This window comes from Lithobates pipiens, unplaced genomic scaffold (genome assembly GCF_037356315.1).
Source record: "Lithobates pipiens isolate NorthernLeopardFrog02 unplaced genomic scaffold, aLitPip1_a1.2 Scaffold_27, whole genome shotgun sequence".
NCBI lineage: Eukaryota > Metazoa > Chordata > Amphibia > Anura > Ranidae > Lithobates > Lithobates pipiens.
The window spans coordinates 211192869-211206052 of record NW_027507788.1 but is presented as its reverse complement, the minus strand read 5'-3'; the positions used below and the strand labels follow the sequence as shown (position 1 = coordinate 211206052).

Below are 13184 nucleotides of genomic sequence, written 5' to 3'. Positions count from 1 at the left end.
GCATCCGAATGTCCGAATAAAAAAATAACGAATTACAACGAATACAAAAGAAATATAACGAATTCGAATGAATTCGACATGATTCGGTAATTCTTTAAAGATCTAATGAAACAAAAGGTCAGCTCAAAGTAAATCTTATAGTCCAATCAGCTAATTAATTTTGTGCTGGAGGTTGGATTACTGGCAAAGTGCATTTCTGAGAACTGAGTTAGAAGGGTGTTGTATTGTATTTGAGCCGAAGTACTAAATGATTTCAACATGATTCGAAATTATTTCAACCACATTCGAAATGATTTCAACTTGATTCGACATTATTTCAACCGCATTCGAAAATATTTAGTGCCCCGACTTTAGGGCCATGTATCTCGGGGTCACTTGGTGCTATCCAAATTTGGTATGCAAACACAATAGTACTAGCACTACAACATATCCAAATTTGGAGTTTCTAGCACCAAGTGACCCCGAGATACATGGCCCTAAAGTCGGATCACAAAATATTTTCGAATGCGGTTGAAATAATTTCGAATCATGTTGAAATCATTTAGAATCCGGTAGAAATATTTTCGAATTTGGTTGAAATATTTTCGAAACTAAACGAAATCCGAAAACGAATTTAAGGAAGTTAACGAATATAACTAAACGAAATTAATGAATTAACGAATTAAAACGAAACGAAACTAAACACATTTTTTCCTTTTGCACATGTCTAGTGCCCCCCTCCTCCTGAACCATACCAGGCCACATGCCCTCAACATGGGGGGGCATCACTGCTCTAGGCCAATCGTCATTGCACTAAGGGTGGCCATATTGTTGGTTGGTTGACTTGACTGGACAGAGACAAGGGTTGTTCTCTTGGAGGGACTGCTGCATTTTATGTCAAGGCAACATCTGCCCCTTTACAATAAAAAACACATTTAACTTTTAAAATGAGATCCTGCATCTACATGTTTCAGAATATGCTGCATGTGTATATTATGTAACGCCATGAACAATTGCTTTGCCCTCAAACCAGTGCTGCCCTTTGCTAGTGCACAGGTTTTACAATGGATCTCTGTTTCTTACTGCATTTCACAGCATTCTTTGTGATTTTTTTCCTACTATATGTTTATTTCCAGGCATATTTGAAATGGGTGGAGAGACACGGTAAAGAGCCGAAGTTACCAGGACTGGATTTGACACACAAGCAACTTTTCTTTTTGAATTTTGCACAGGTAATTGTAATAAAATGCTTTCATAACTATTAAACCATGGATAATCCACGACACCTTCCACCACTAAACATGTGGCGATGTGGAGGGTAATGTGGCCCCTAGTGACTCTCTGTAAATCATCTTGCTTTACATTCCCAATTTTTCATCTACATTCAGGGCCACATTGAGACATAGTTACATACTGTAGTTCCCGGTTGGTTGGGATAAAAAAAAAACTCTTGTCCACCAAGTACAACCAAAAGACAAATACATTACAATTTATGAATCCTCAGAACCATAAACCCACAGTTGATGTAGAGCAGTTATCTCTAAATTATGGCCCATGGGGCCAGGACCTCACCATCCTCCACCACGCTTCAATGGGTGGATAGGTTTACCTATTTGGGTATTGTCATTTCAAGAGAGACCAAGGACTTTGTCCGGCTCAATCTTGAACCTGTTCTGATAGAAATCAAGTCCAAATTAAAGGCTTGGGGCAATCTCCCCCTCTCTCTTATTGGCCGCATAAACCTTCTTAAAATGAAGGTCCTTCCCAAACTTACATACATATTTAGGAACTCCCCACAATGGCTGACTAAAGCCTTCTTTAACTCTCTGAAACAACTTTTTTCTCTCCTTCATCTGGGGACCCAAGTCCCCCAGATTCAAATACACCACGCTCACCAGGCCTGTGGGCAGTGGAGGGTTAGCTCTTCCTGACTGTCACAAATATTTACTAGCTACCCAGCTTGTAACCGTCCACTGGTGGCTGCAGCCGGACCTGACCAATGCTGCGACGGTCTTGGAGGCAGCTATAGTGGGGTCTCTGGAGGCCTTAAGGGGGTTGGTTTTCAGGGGGCCAAAAACGCCTCACTCCTTCTATGCGCACCACTTTAAGGGCGTGGAGGGCGGGAGAGGCACTGAGGGCGTCCCTGACGAACTCCTGGTCTCCTCACACCCCCCTGTGGCTGAATCCCGGCCTTCCGCAGTTTAATACTCAGGCCTGGGCCAAGTGTAAAATACTGACGCTCGAGCATGTCGTTATCAACGGGGAACTTGCTCCCTTTCATATCCTGCGTGACCAATTTAATGTGCCTACATGGGCCCACTTCCGTTATCTTCAAGTCGCGCATGCTTATCGCTGTCAATTTTTGGGACAACCGGTCGTACTGGAGTACTCTGAGCTTGAGTCCATCCTTCGGGTAAAAGACCTGAAGAAACCCATGTCTCAGATTTACAGGTCCCTACTGGTTGCTGCTGTCCCCGAGCTGTCCTCCCTCCGCAGGAAATGGGTGGTGGACATACCGGAGCTGGATGACGATGACTGGAGGGAGATTTGGGATTTTCCGTTCTCCCCTTTGGTTTCAGCCAGGGACAAATTGGTCCAATACAAAATTGTACACAGAGTCCACTACACGCCCCACAGACTGTACAAGATGTCGCCGACGCACTCCCCGGAGTGCTGGCGCTGCTCCTATCAGCCGGGAGACTTCATTCACATTTTCTGGGCTTGCCCAGCGATTGTATGCTTTTGGAAAGAGGTTCTCCTGGTGATAGTTAAGACCACTGAGGTTAATATTCCTTGCGATCCTAAATATTGCCTGCTGGGGCTGGTGGAACAAATGTCGATCCTCAGGGCTAGGAAAACACTCATATCCCTGTTGCTCTACTATGCACGCAAGGCCATCACCATGACCTGGAAACAATCGTCTCCCCCCTCTATTAAATTCTGGAAAAACCTGGTGAACGCTAGCTTACCCCTCTATAGGGCCACCTACTTGAACAGGGGTTGCCCACAGAAATTTGAGAAGGTGTGGAACTGCTGGCTGGATGATAACACAACGGCAACGGATGTAGTAAATAACCCATAGTTCGTTATGGATGTAGTATGGTTATAGGCTGACCCACCTGCTCTTATGACACCTTATCCGGTCATTTTAATACTTAGCACGAATTATCCTACAATATCCTCTCCCCCAGTGGGGTATAGATAGACAAGTTTATGTTTGTGTTCATTTGCCCTGTTGCGGTCGGTTGCCGCATCAGAGGCAGGATATATGTTTTGTAATGTGCTTTGTTGTGGCCTGTTGCCACATTTGGAAGTTTACCCCTGTGTGGGAAATGTTTGGCCCCTGCGTGGGCGATTTTGTATGACACCGAAAATTCAATAAAAAAAGATTTTACAAAAAAAAAAAATTATGGCCCATGGGGCACTGCCTTTTTGCGGCCCTTGGGGCACTATTCTTCCTACTGACACTAATGATGGGGCACTATTCCTTCCATCGACACCAGTGATAGGATACTATTCCTTCCATCGACACCAATGATAGGACACTATTCTTCCTAATGACACTAATGATGGGGCGCTATTCCTTCCCCTGACACCAATGATAGGACACTATTCCTTCCACTGACAGCAATGGTGAGGCACTATTCCTCCCACTGACCCCAATAATGGGGCACTATTCCTTCCACTGACCCCAATGTTGGGGCACTATTCCTCCCACTGACCCCAGTGATGGAGCACTCTTCCTCTCACTGACTCCAATGATGGGGCACCATTCCTTCCACTGACACCAATGATGGGACACTATTCCTCCTATTGACACCAATAATAGGGTACTATTCCTTCCACTGACACCAATAATAGGGTACTATTCCTTCCACTGACACCAATGATAGGACACTATTCCTTCCACTGACACCAATAATAAGGTACTATTCCTTCCACTGACACCAATGATGAGGCACTATTCCTTCCACTGACACCAATAATAGGGTACTATTCCTTCCACTGACACCAATAATAGGGTACTATTCCTTCCACTGACACCAATGATGAGGCACTATTCCTTCCACTGACACCAATAATAAGGTACTATTCCTTCCACTGACACCAATGGTGAGGAATTATTCCTTCCACTCACACCAACAGTGGGCCACTATTGCTTCTACTGAAACCAATGATAGGGAACTATTCCTCTGCCTTCTGGGCACAGGCATTAGGTAATTTTTTTAAATCCAGCTGACCACCAAACTTGAGACATAGTCTATTCTCACTAACACTGGAGCATTTTCTACTGCCATCGACCACAGTCCAGCCCCCGTAAAGTATGAATGACAGTAAACTGGCCCTTTGTTTAGAAAATGTGTGGAGACCCCTGATATAGAGGAAACCCAAATATTCGTCTAAAGTGTGGTCCAATTTTTTGCTCTGTCAGGGGACAGGGAAAAGTTGCAATTAGAGCCTTCCTGGATCAATATCCTATATTACTATTTCTTATAGAAATTAATAGTTAGTCACATTTTTTTTCCATTTACGAACACATCCAGACTTTTTGACGTATTCTACAGAGTTTGTCAGAACACGCTTGTGTTGAAGTCTATTCCACATTTTAGCTCTTACTTTAAAGAAGCTTTTCCGTATGTGGATATTAAACCCGATTTTCTTTAGGAGCAAAGAGTGCCCTAATGTCTTTTGCAAGGACTTTAAATGAGCAACTTTGCACCGAGGTAACTATATCTTCTTGCCGCCCGCACTATAGCCGAAAGATGGCTGCAGCGCGGGCCTTAATAGCCAGGAGGGCATCCATGGATGCCCCCCCGAAGCAAGCGCTGTCTGCGTGACCCTGTGGGTCGCGCGCGGCGCACTCTGTGATCACTGAGTCTATGAGGCTCGACTGATCACAGATCCGAGTAAGGGGTCCATCCCGGCCCCTTACCACATGATCAGCTGACAGCCAATGACGGCTAATCACGTGATGTAAACAGACGCTCGGTAATCAGCATTTTTTTTCTTCCTCACGTTGTCAGGGTGAGGGGAAAAAAAAGCAAATCAACAGCTTCTGTCAAAGGGACATCGTTCCCTCACTCAGAAAGCCACGGCTATGCCCACAGTGCCACCCATCAATGCCCACCAGTGCTGCCAATCAATGCCCATCAGTGTCTCATAATCAGTGCCACAGATCAGTGTCACCTACCAGTGAACATCAGCGCCACCCATCAATGATCATCAGTGCCACCTATAAGTGCCCTTCGGTGCCACCCATCAGTGCTTGTCAATGCCACCTATCAGTGCCACCTATCAGTGCCGCCTCATCAGTGCTTGTCAATGCCACCTATCAGTGCCACCTATCAGTGCCTATTAATGCCAACCATTGGTGCCACCTCATTAGTGCTTATCAGTGCCCATTAGTGCCACCTAATCAGTGCCTATAAGTGCCGTCTATCAGTGCCCATTAGTGCCACCTTATCAGTGCCTATAAGTGCCATCTATCAGTGCCCATCAGCGCACATCGGTGAAGGATAAAAATTACCTGTTTTCAAAATTTTATAACAAACTATAAAACAGTTTTGTTTTGTTTTTTTCCAAATTTCAGTCCCTTTTTGTTTTATTTAGCAAAAAATAAATAAAAAATCCAGCAGCAATTAAATACTACCAAAAGAAAGCTTTATCTGTGTGAAAAAAAGATTATAAAAATGTAATTTGGGTAAACTGTAGCATGACCGCACAATTGTCATTCAAAGAGTGACAGCGCTGAAAGCTGAAAATTGGTCTGGGAAGGAAGGGGGTATAAGTGCCCAGTGAGCAAGTGGTTAATGACCATTTAGGTATTTAGACAAGGTGACCATATTCAACCCATAGATGTCCTTCTCACAAGAGAATACATTTAGTTCAGTTCAACAAAACAAGATAAAGTTGGCGCACAAATGAATGGTCTCTTTAAGAGCGTTTGACTATCTCGTGGGATGTTTGTTTATTTAAATAAATGTCCTGTAGATGGTCTCAATGTGCGGCTGTTAACCCATTATGGACTTGGCAAAAAATGGATGCAGCAGAAAAAACGATCAAAAACAGCGCATCAAAGGGACTAGTAGATTGATGTGAAAAAGACTTTAAAATGTCATTTATTAAATGTAAAAAATAAACACAGACATCTGATCCCTGCAGGATCTCAAACACATAAAAAACACCAATCATAAAACGGACAGATGTTTGATAATGAAAAGCTCCTCAGATCTCTCAATTATAACTTTGGAAAGGTCAAAACCAAAGACCAATGTGCACAGCTTTCGAATGCCTAATGAATGCAATCAATCATCTGAAAGAACCCAAAAAGTCAGTGTAAACGAATGGAACAACGTTTCTAGGGACACTCACTTCATAGGTGTTCAATGGGCTGCAGAGCTGATGAGTCCAGTCTGATGACCGAGGGGGAGGTGTTTATTTCAGCTCCATCTGAAGCGTTCGGCTTGGAGGCAGAGGTGTAATGCTGCACGCTAGGTGGTAAGGATCAAGCTTAGTCACCAGATGATATCAGCTGTACACATAGGCAGCTTGGAGAACGCTGCACTGCCTGCAGTGCCGCTTGTCCGAGCGGCTGTGGATCACATGAGAGGCTTGTCACGTGGAAGGCTGTGAAGGGGAAGGTTGCTATGCCGACTCTCCTGCTTACATGTTTCGCGCTCCTGCGCTTTGTCAAAGCTGGAGCGGCATACAGCAACCAGAAAGATAAAGGCATCGGGTAGTGTGTAGGGGCGGGGACTGTCGAAGTCTCTCAGGTTAACCCCTAATGTGTCACTAAGCCTCCTGCAGTTAAAACCTTATTAGACAGGGGTCTGTGTCAGTGAAAGAACTGTTAGAAAACATCTAATAGGAAATGTGGATTGAAACATATGGTTGACACAGTGGTGTAGTGGTTAGCACTCTCACCTAGCAGCAAGCAGGACGCTGGTTCGATTCCCAACCACGCCACCACCCGCCTGGAGCTTGTATGTTCTCCCTGTGCCTGTGTGGGTTTCCATGGGGATATTAAAGGATATACAGAAGGGAGAAGAATGCTATGGATAAAAGGACACTGTAAGTTAAAAAAACACTGTAAGTTAAAAAAACTCAAGGGGGGGAAAAATTGCGGAGACCAAGGGCAAAAAAACAAATTATTTAAAAGATATATTTTATATTATGTTTCAATAATTTTTATTAGAGGTTTTCAGTACAATACAAGCAATAGTCTCATTAATGCGGCAACTTAGTACATTAAGCATAATGAAAAATGGGCTAACACACCAGTCCGCTTCGTAAACATGTTGGCGGCTTCGAATTAGGTGCCATATCTAGTAACCCCGGATCACATGGGATCCCAGCTGCCGGAGCTGTTGCCTCTTGAGTTATGGAAATACCCAATTATTTTGCTAACACCGCTAAATGAGAGATGTAAAGAATTCAACATAGAACAGTAAAGAAAAGAAGAAGGACCCTATAGCAGGGAAAGAGAAAAGAGTAGCGAATGGAAAAAGATAGAAAAAAGAAGGAAAGGGGAAGAATTGAGTGGGGGAGTGGGGGGGGGGGTGGGGTTGAGCCGTAGTCCTGGATCCACAAACTCACTCATGCTACCATGACCATGTTAAACAGCATGTGTCCCGGAACCATTAGTTAGATAGACAATCCATGGGTCCCAAATTTTGTGAAACATTTTCATCCTGTCTTGTGACAATGCGGATAACCGTTCGTTTAGCATTAGCCATGACATTTTATGTTTAAGCTGGGCTATCGGTAGTGCGGCTGATCTCCAGTTACGAGCTATAGTGATCTTCGCTGAAATAAATATAAAGGTAAGGAGCCGCTGCTGAGGCCTGGAAGCCTCTGTCGCCTTGCCCCCCAGGAGGGCCAGCTTAGGTGATTTCCTCAGGTTCAATCCTGTGATAGTATAGACAAAATTAAAGACTCTAATCCAAAACCTTCTGACCTTCGGGCATGACCACCAGGTATGGTAAGTGGTCCCCACCTGGCCGCATCCCCTAAAACAATGGGACAGTGCTCCCGGAACAAAAGCGGCCAACCTGGCTGGGACCATGTACCACCGCAACAATACCTTGTAATTGGCCTCTATCACCGATGTGTTGGCGAGAGAGCGATATGCCGCCTCGGAGAGTGTACACCAGTCATCTAAATCAAAGGATTCCTGAATGTCCTGCTCCCACTGAAGCATATAACTCAACTTCTTCCTTGGCCCCCTAAGTAATGCATAGATGGCAGATAAATGGCCTCTTATTTTGTCATATTATATTTTATATTATTATTATTAAGTCCTTTCCTATAGGATAGTTAGAATAAATATATTAGCTACTCTTCGTTCATAAAAAAAAAAAAAAAAAAAAAAAAAAATGATACAATAAAGAAATGAAAAAAAAAAAAAAAAATTTTATTTATAAAAAAAAAAAAAAAATAAAAAAAAGAAAAGAAAAAGAAAGAAAAGATAACAAAAAAAAAAAAAAGGAAAATGAAAGAAAATGAAAATATATTTTCTATAAAAAATGTAGGGTGGCGGTCATGAACGATGAGTAGTGATTATATCTGAGTAACCTATATCAAGAGGTTATGCTGAGGATGTCAATGTCTTCTTTGAGGCCATCAGGCGAGAGAGACCCCATAAGATATATCCAGAAGGTCTCCCTGCGACAAAGGTGGGAGAATCTTTCGTTGGCCGTTAGGGTACCCTTGGGGATAGCCTCAATTGCAAGGACCTCCATTTCTTTAAAGTTTTTATCATGACAATGGCGAAAATGGCGTGGCACGCTGTGTTGAATGCAGCCCTCTTTAATCAGGCGGCGATGTTCGCCCACCCTGACTCGTAGGGCCCGCATAGTGCGGCCTACATAAAGGAGGCCACAGGGACAACGTAAAACATATATTACGTATTCAGTAGAACACGTGATGAATTGTTTAATCTCAAAGGTTTTTCCTTTGGGTGTAGTGATGGTGGATTGGCCGTTGGGGATGGACTGACAAGTATAACAACCTCTTTTACGACATTTAAAAATCCCACATCTATTATCAAAGTACATCCTAATATCAGGGAATATATTATTATCCTTTCTATTGGATTTTATAAGTTTATTGGGAGCAATAATATTTTTGATTGTACGAGAGCGTCTAAAAGTGATTTGGGGTCTGACCGGAAGGAGTGGTGCTAAAATCGGATCCAGCTTTAGGATATCGTAATGTTTAAGAATTATTTTAGACATATGTTTATATTGTGTGTTAAAGGTAGAAATAAACCTAATTGTAGTATAGTCATTAGTGGAATTTTTGGGACGTTTTTTCGTAGGTGAATGCTTGGTTGCGTGTTCCATAAAGGCCTGTGTAACTAAATCATCTGGGTATTCTTTTTCTAAGAATTTTTTTGCCATCTGCTGGCCTTGTTGTGTATAGTCCTCAGTTGAGGTACAGTTTCTGCGTAACCTTTGGAACTGACCGCTAGGAATATTTTTCTTCCAAGCAGGGTGATGGCAACTCTTATAATGAAGGTAAGAGTTGCCTGCTGTGGGTTTAATATGGTTGCTAGTGGTGACACTATGCTCATTATGAGAAAGTACAAGGTCCAAAAAGACCAGATGGTTTTGGTCGATGACCGATGTGAAAGATAGACCCATAGAATTGTTGTTACAATAAGTGACGAAGGAGGAAAAAGTCTCAACTCCGCCACTCCATATGAGCAAAATGTCATCTATATAACGACCATAAAATACGATAAACTCAGCAAAAGGATTGTTTCTCCAGATTTTTTGTTCCTCCCAAAAGCCCATGGTGAGGTTCGCATATACCGGGGCAAAACTGGCTCCCATGGCTGTACCTTGGCGCTGGAGGAAAAATTGGTCTAAAAAGGTGAAGTAGTTATGTTTCAAGCAGAACTCTATGCTCAATAATAAAAATTCAGACTGTTTGGAGTTCATGCTTTCATCAATGCTCAAAAAGTGTTGTATTGCATTCAGTCCCACTTCGTGGGGTATAGAAGTATAAAGCGAGTTGACGTCTAAAGAGGCCCACATATATTCGTCAGACCATCTGTAGTTTTCCATAACCTCAATCACCTGACTGGAGTCCTTAATATAGGAAGGAAGTTGCACCACCAATGGCTGTAAGATGTGATCTATATAGGCCGAAAGGCCGCTAGTGAAACTATTAGTACTGGCCACTATTGGTCTACCCGGAGGGTTAGTAAGGGACTTGTGAACCTTGGGGAGATGATAAAAGTAAGGGGTGCTGCAGACTTTGGGGAGGAGGAATCGTTTTTCTTGGGGATTTAACACCCCATCTTTTTGAGCTTTGTCTACCAACGTAATTAAATCATGCTGGTAAATTGGAAGGGGGTCGGTTTGAAGTTTTTGATATGTAGTCGTATCAGATAACAGGCGATTGGCTTCGCCAAGGTAGTCGCCCATGTCCTGTACGACTAGACTCCCTCCTTTATCGGCTTGTTTGACCACAATGTTCTTGTTGGTGGTAAGGTTATGAAGAGCCTGTTGTTCAAATTTATTTAGATTAGCTTGTTTTTTGTTATTGGTTGTATTGCATAACTCAATAAATTCTTTATAAACCACTTGGTAAAAAGTCTCAATAAAGGGGCCCTTAGAATGGGTTGGGTTAAAGGTGGACGCCGGTTTCAGATGAGTATGAATTATCGCTGGTTCTGTAAAGGGATATTGTGTTTGGCTTGAGATATGACACTCGCTCCACAAGTCTTCAAGAATTCTCAAAATGTCATCCTGGGGGGTGACATTCATATCAATATTATCGATTTCAGGTGTTGAATCTCCTTTTTTGTTGTTATTAATAATTGTTTTTGCAAAATGTCTTTTCAGGGTAAGAGATCGAATAAATTTATTTAAATCTTTGAAGAGGCCAAATTTATTTGGTCCAGTGGATGGCGAAAAGCTTAGACCTTTCTTCAATAATGCTAATTCATATGGATTGAGGGTGTGTGATGAAAGGTTGAAGATTTTTATGGTACTCTCTTCCACTATGTCTCCACCCTTTCTTTTTTGTTTTGCCTTAAGCTTACGTCCTCCTCTGCAACCTCTTCTAGTTTTCTCTTTTCTTTTGTAAACATGACTCCCTTTGGAGACAGGGCTAAAAAACCTTCCTCAAAATTGGGAGGTGTCACTGAAGTACTGTCTTTTACCTTACTTTCATTGGGTGCACATGTCTTGTTACTAGATCTAGGGCGAGCTCCTTCCTTAATGTACTTGTCCAAATCTTTCACCAGAGGGCTATACTTATTGGATGTGACTACCGAAAAAATGGGTAGTCTATTTTCAGTAACATCCGGTTGATCGGATAGGCCAGAGGGGGATGGGGCAACAGTAGGCGAAGTGCTAACCAATAGGGGGTTGGCTGTTATATTGGGGTTGCAGTCTGCGCCATCCTTCTTATGGGTGATTGTGTAATCGCTTAGGCCTCGGGGGGGGTCAGGAGCACCACGTGTCACCTTGTGGTGCTCAAATTTAGAATGATAGGGCCTACTGGTCCTATTGGTTCCCGTGTTATTAGAGGAATTTTTAATTTTGTGAGGCTTACTTGTCTTATGGTTTTTAAATTTGGTCCTAGTATTATTGTGTAGGACCATGGTGTTATGAGGTGTATATACATGGTCCATTCCTGTCTGTGGTTGAATGCGGTTCATAGTGGGAGTGGGGTTTCTCTTCTTCCACTCAAAGATGTGGCCTGATCTATAATCGCCAATGTCTCTCTCTAATTTACTGGTTTTTGTGTGAATCATTGCATCCTCATCTTTCCTGATGTTTTTGTCCTGGACTTCCATCCATTTCAAAGTCTAAGCTTTTCGCCATCCACTGGACCAAATAAATTTGGCCTCTTCAAAGATTTAAATAAATTTATTCGATCTCTTACCCTGAAAAGACATTTTGCAAAAACAATTATTAATAACAACAAAAAAGGAGATTCAACACCTGAAATCGATAATATTGATATGAATGTCACCCCCCAGGATGACATTTTGAGAATTCTTGAAGACTTGTGGAGCGAGTGTCATATCTCAAGCCAAACACAATATCCCTTTACAGAACCAGCGATAATTCATACTCATCTGAAACCGGCGTCCACCTTTAACCCAACCCATTCTAAGGGCCCCTTTATTGAGACTTTTTACCAAGTGGTTTATAAAGAATTTATTGAGTTATGCAATACAACCAATAACAAAAAACAAGCTAATCTAAATAAATTTGAACAACAGGCTCTTCATAACCTTACCACCAACAAGAACATTGTGGTCAAACAAGCCGATAAAGGAGGGAGTCTAGTCGTACAGGACATGGGCGACTACCTTGGCGAAGCCAATCGCCTGTTATCTGATACGACTACATATCAAAAACTTCAAACCGACCCCCTTCCAATTTACCAGCGTGATTTAATTACGTTGGTAGACAAAGCTCAAAAAGATGGGGTGTTAAATCCCCAAGAAAAACGATTCCTCCTCCCCAAAGTCTGCAGCACCCCTTACTTTTATCATCTCCCCAAGGTTCACAAGTCCCTTACTAACCCTCCGGGTAGACCAATAGTGGCCAGTACTAATAGTTTCACTAGCGGCCTTTCGGCCTATATAGATCACATCTTACAGCCATTGGTGGTGCAACTTCCTTCCTATATTAAGGACTCCAGTCAGGTGATTGAGGTTATGGAAAACTACAGATGGTCTGACGAATATATGTGGGCCTCTTTAGACGTCAACTCGCTTTATACTTCTATACCCCACGAAGTGGGACTGAATGCAATACAACACTTTTTGAGCATTGATGAAAGCATGAACTCCAAACAGTCTGAATTTTTATTATTGAGCATAGAGTTCTGCTTGAAACATAACTACTTCACCTTTTTAGACCAATTTTTCCTCCAGCGCCAAGGTACAGCCATGGGAGCCAGTTTTGCCCCGGTATATGCGAACCTCACCATGGGCTTTTGGGAGGAACAAAAAATCTGGAGAAACAATCCTTTTGCTGAGTTTATCGTATTTTATGGTCGTTATATAGATGACATTTTGCTCATATGGAGTGGCGGAGTTGAGACTTTTTCCTCCTTCGTCACTTATTGTAACAACAATTCTATGGGTCTATCTTTCACATCGGTCATCGACCAAAACCATCTGGTCTTTTTGGACCTTGTACTTTCTCATAATGAGCATAGTGTCACCACTAGCA

General features: G+C 42.5%; 1 protein-coding gene across 3 annotated transcripts in view; it reads left to right on the top strand.

The window, feature by feature from the left end:
* The window catches only part of MMEL1 (membrane metalloendopeptidase like 1), a 362546-nt gene that overhangs the window by 335292 nt on the left and 14070 nt on the right, over positions 1 to 13184 (top strand). For all 3 annotated transcript variants that reach the window (XR_013263284.1, XM_077458217.1, XM_077458215.1), the window contains exon 21: positions 1116 to 1211. Coding sequence is in view for 2 of the 3 variants with exons in the window: in XM_077458217.1 (XP_077314343.1) it covers positions 1116 to 1211 (96 nt within the window). In the remaining variant the exon portion in view is untranslated. The remainder of the gene's footprint in view (positions 1 to 1115; positions 1212 to 13184) is intronic.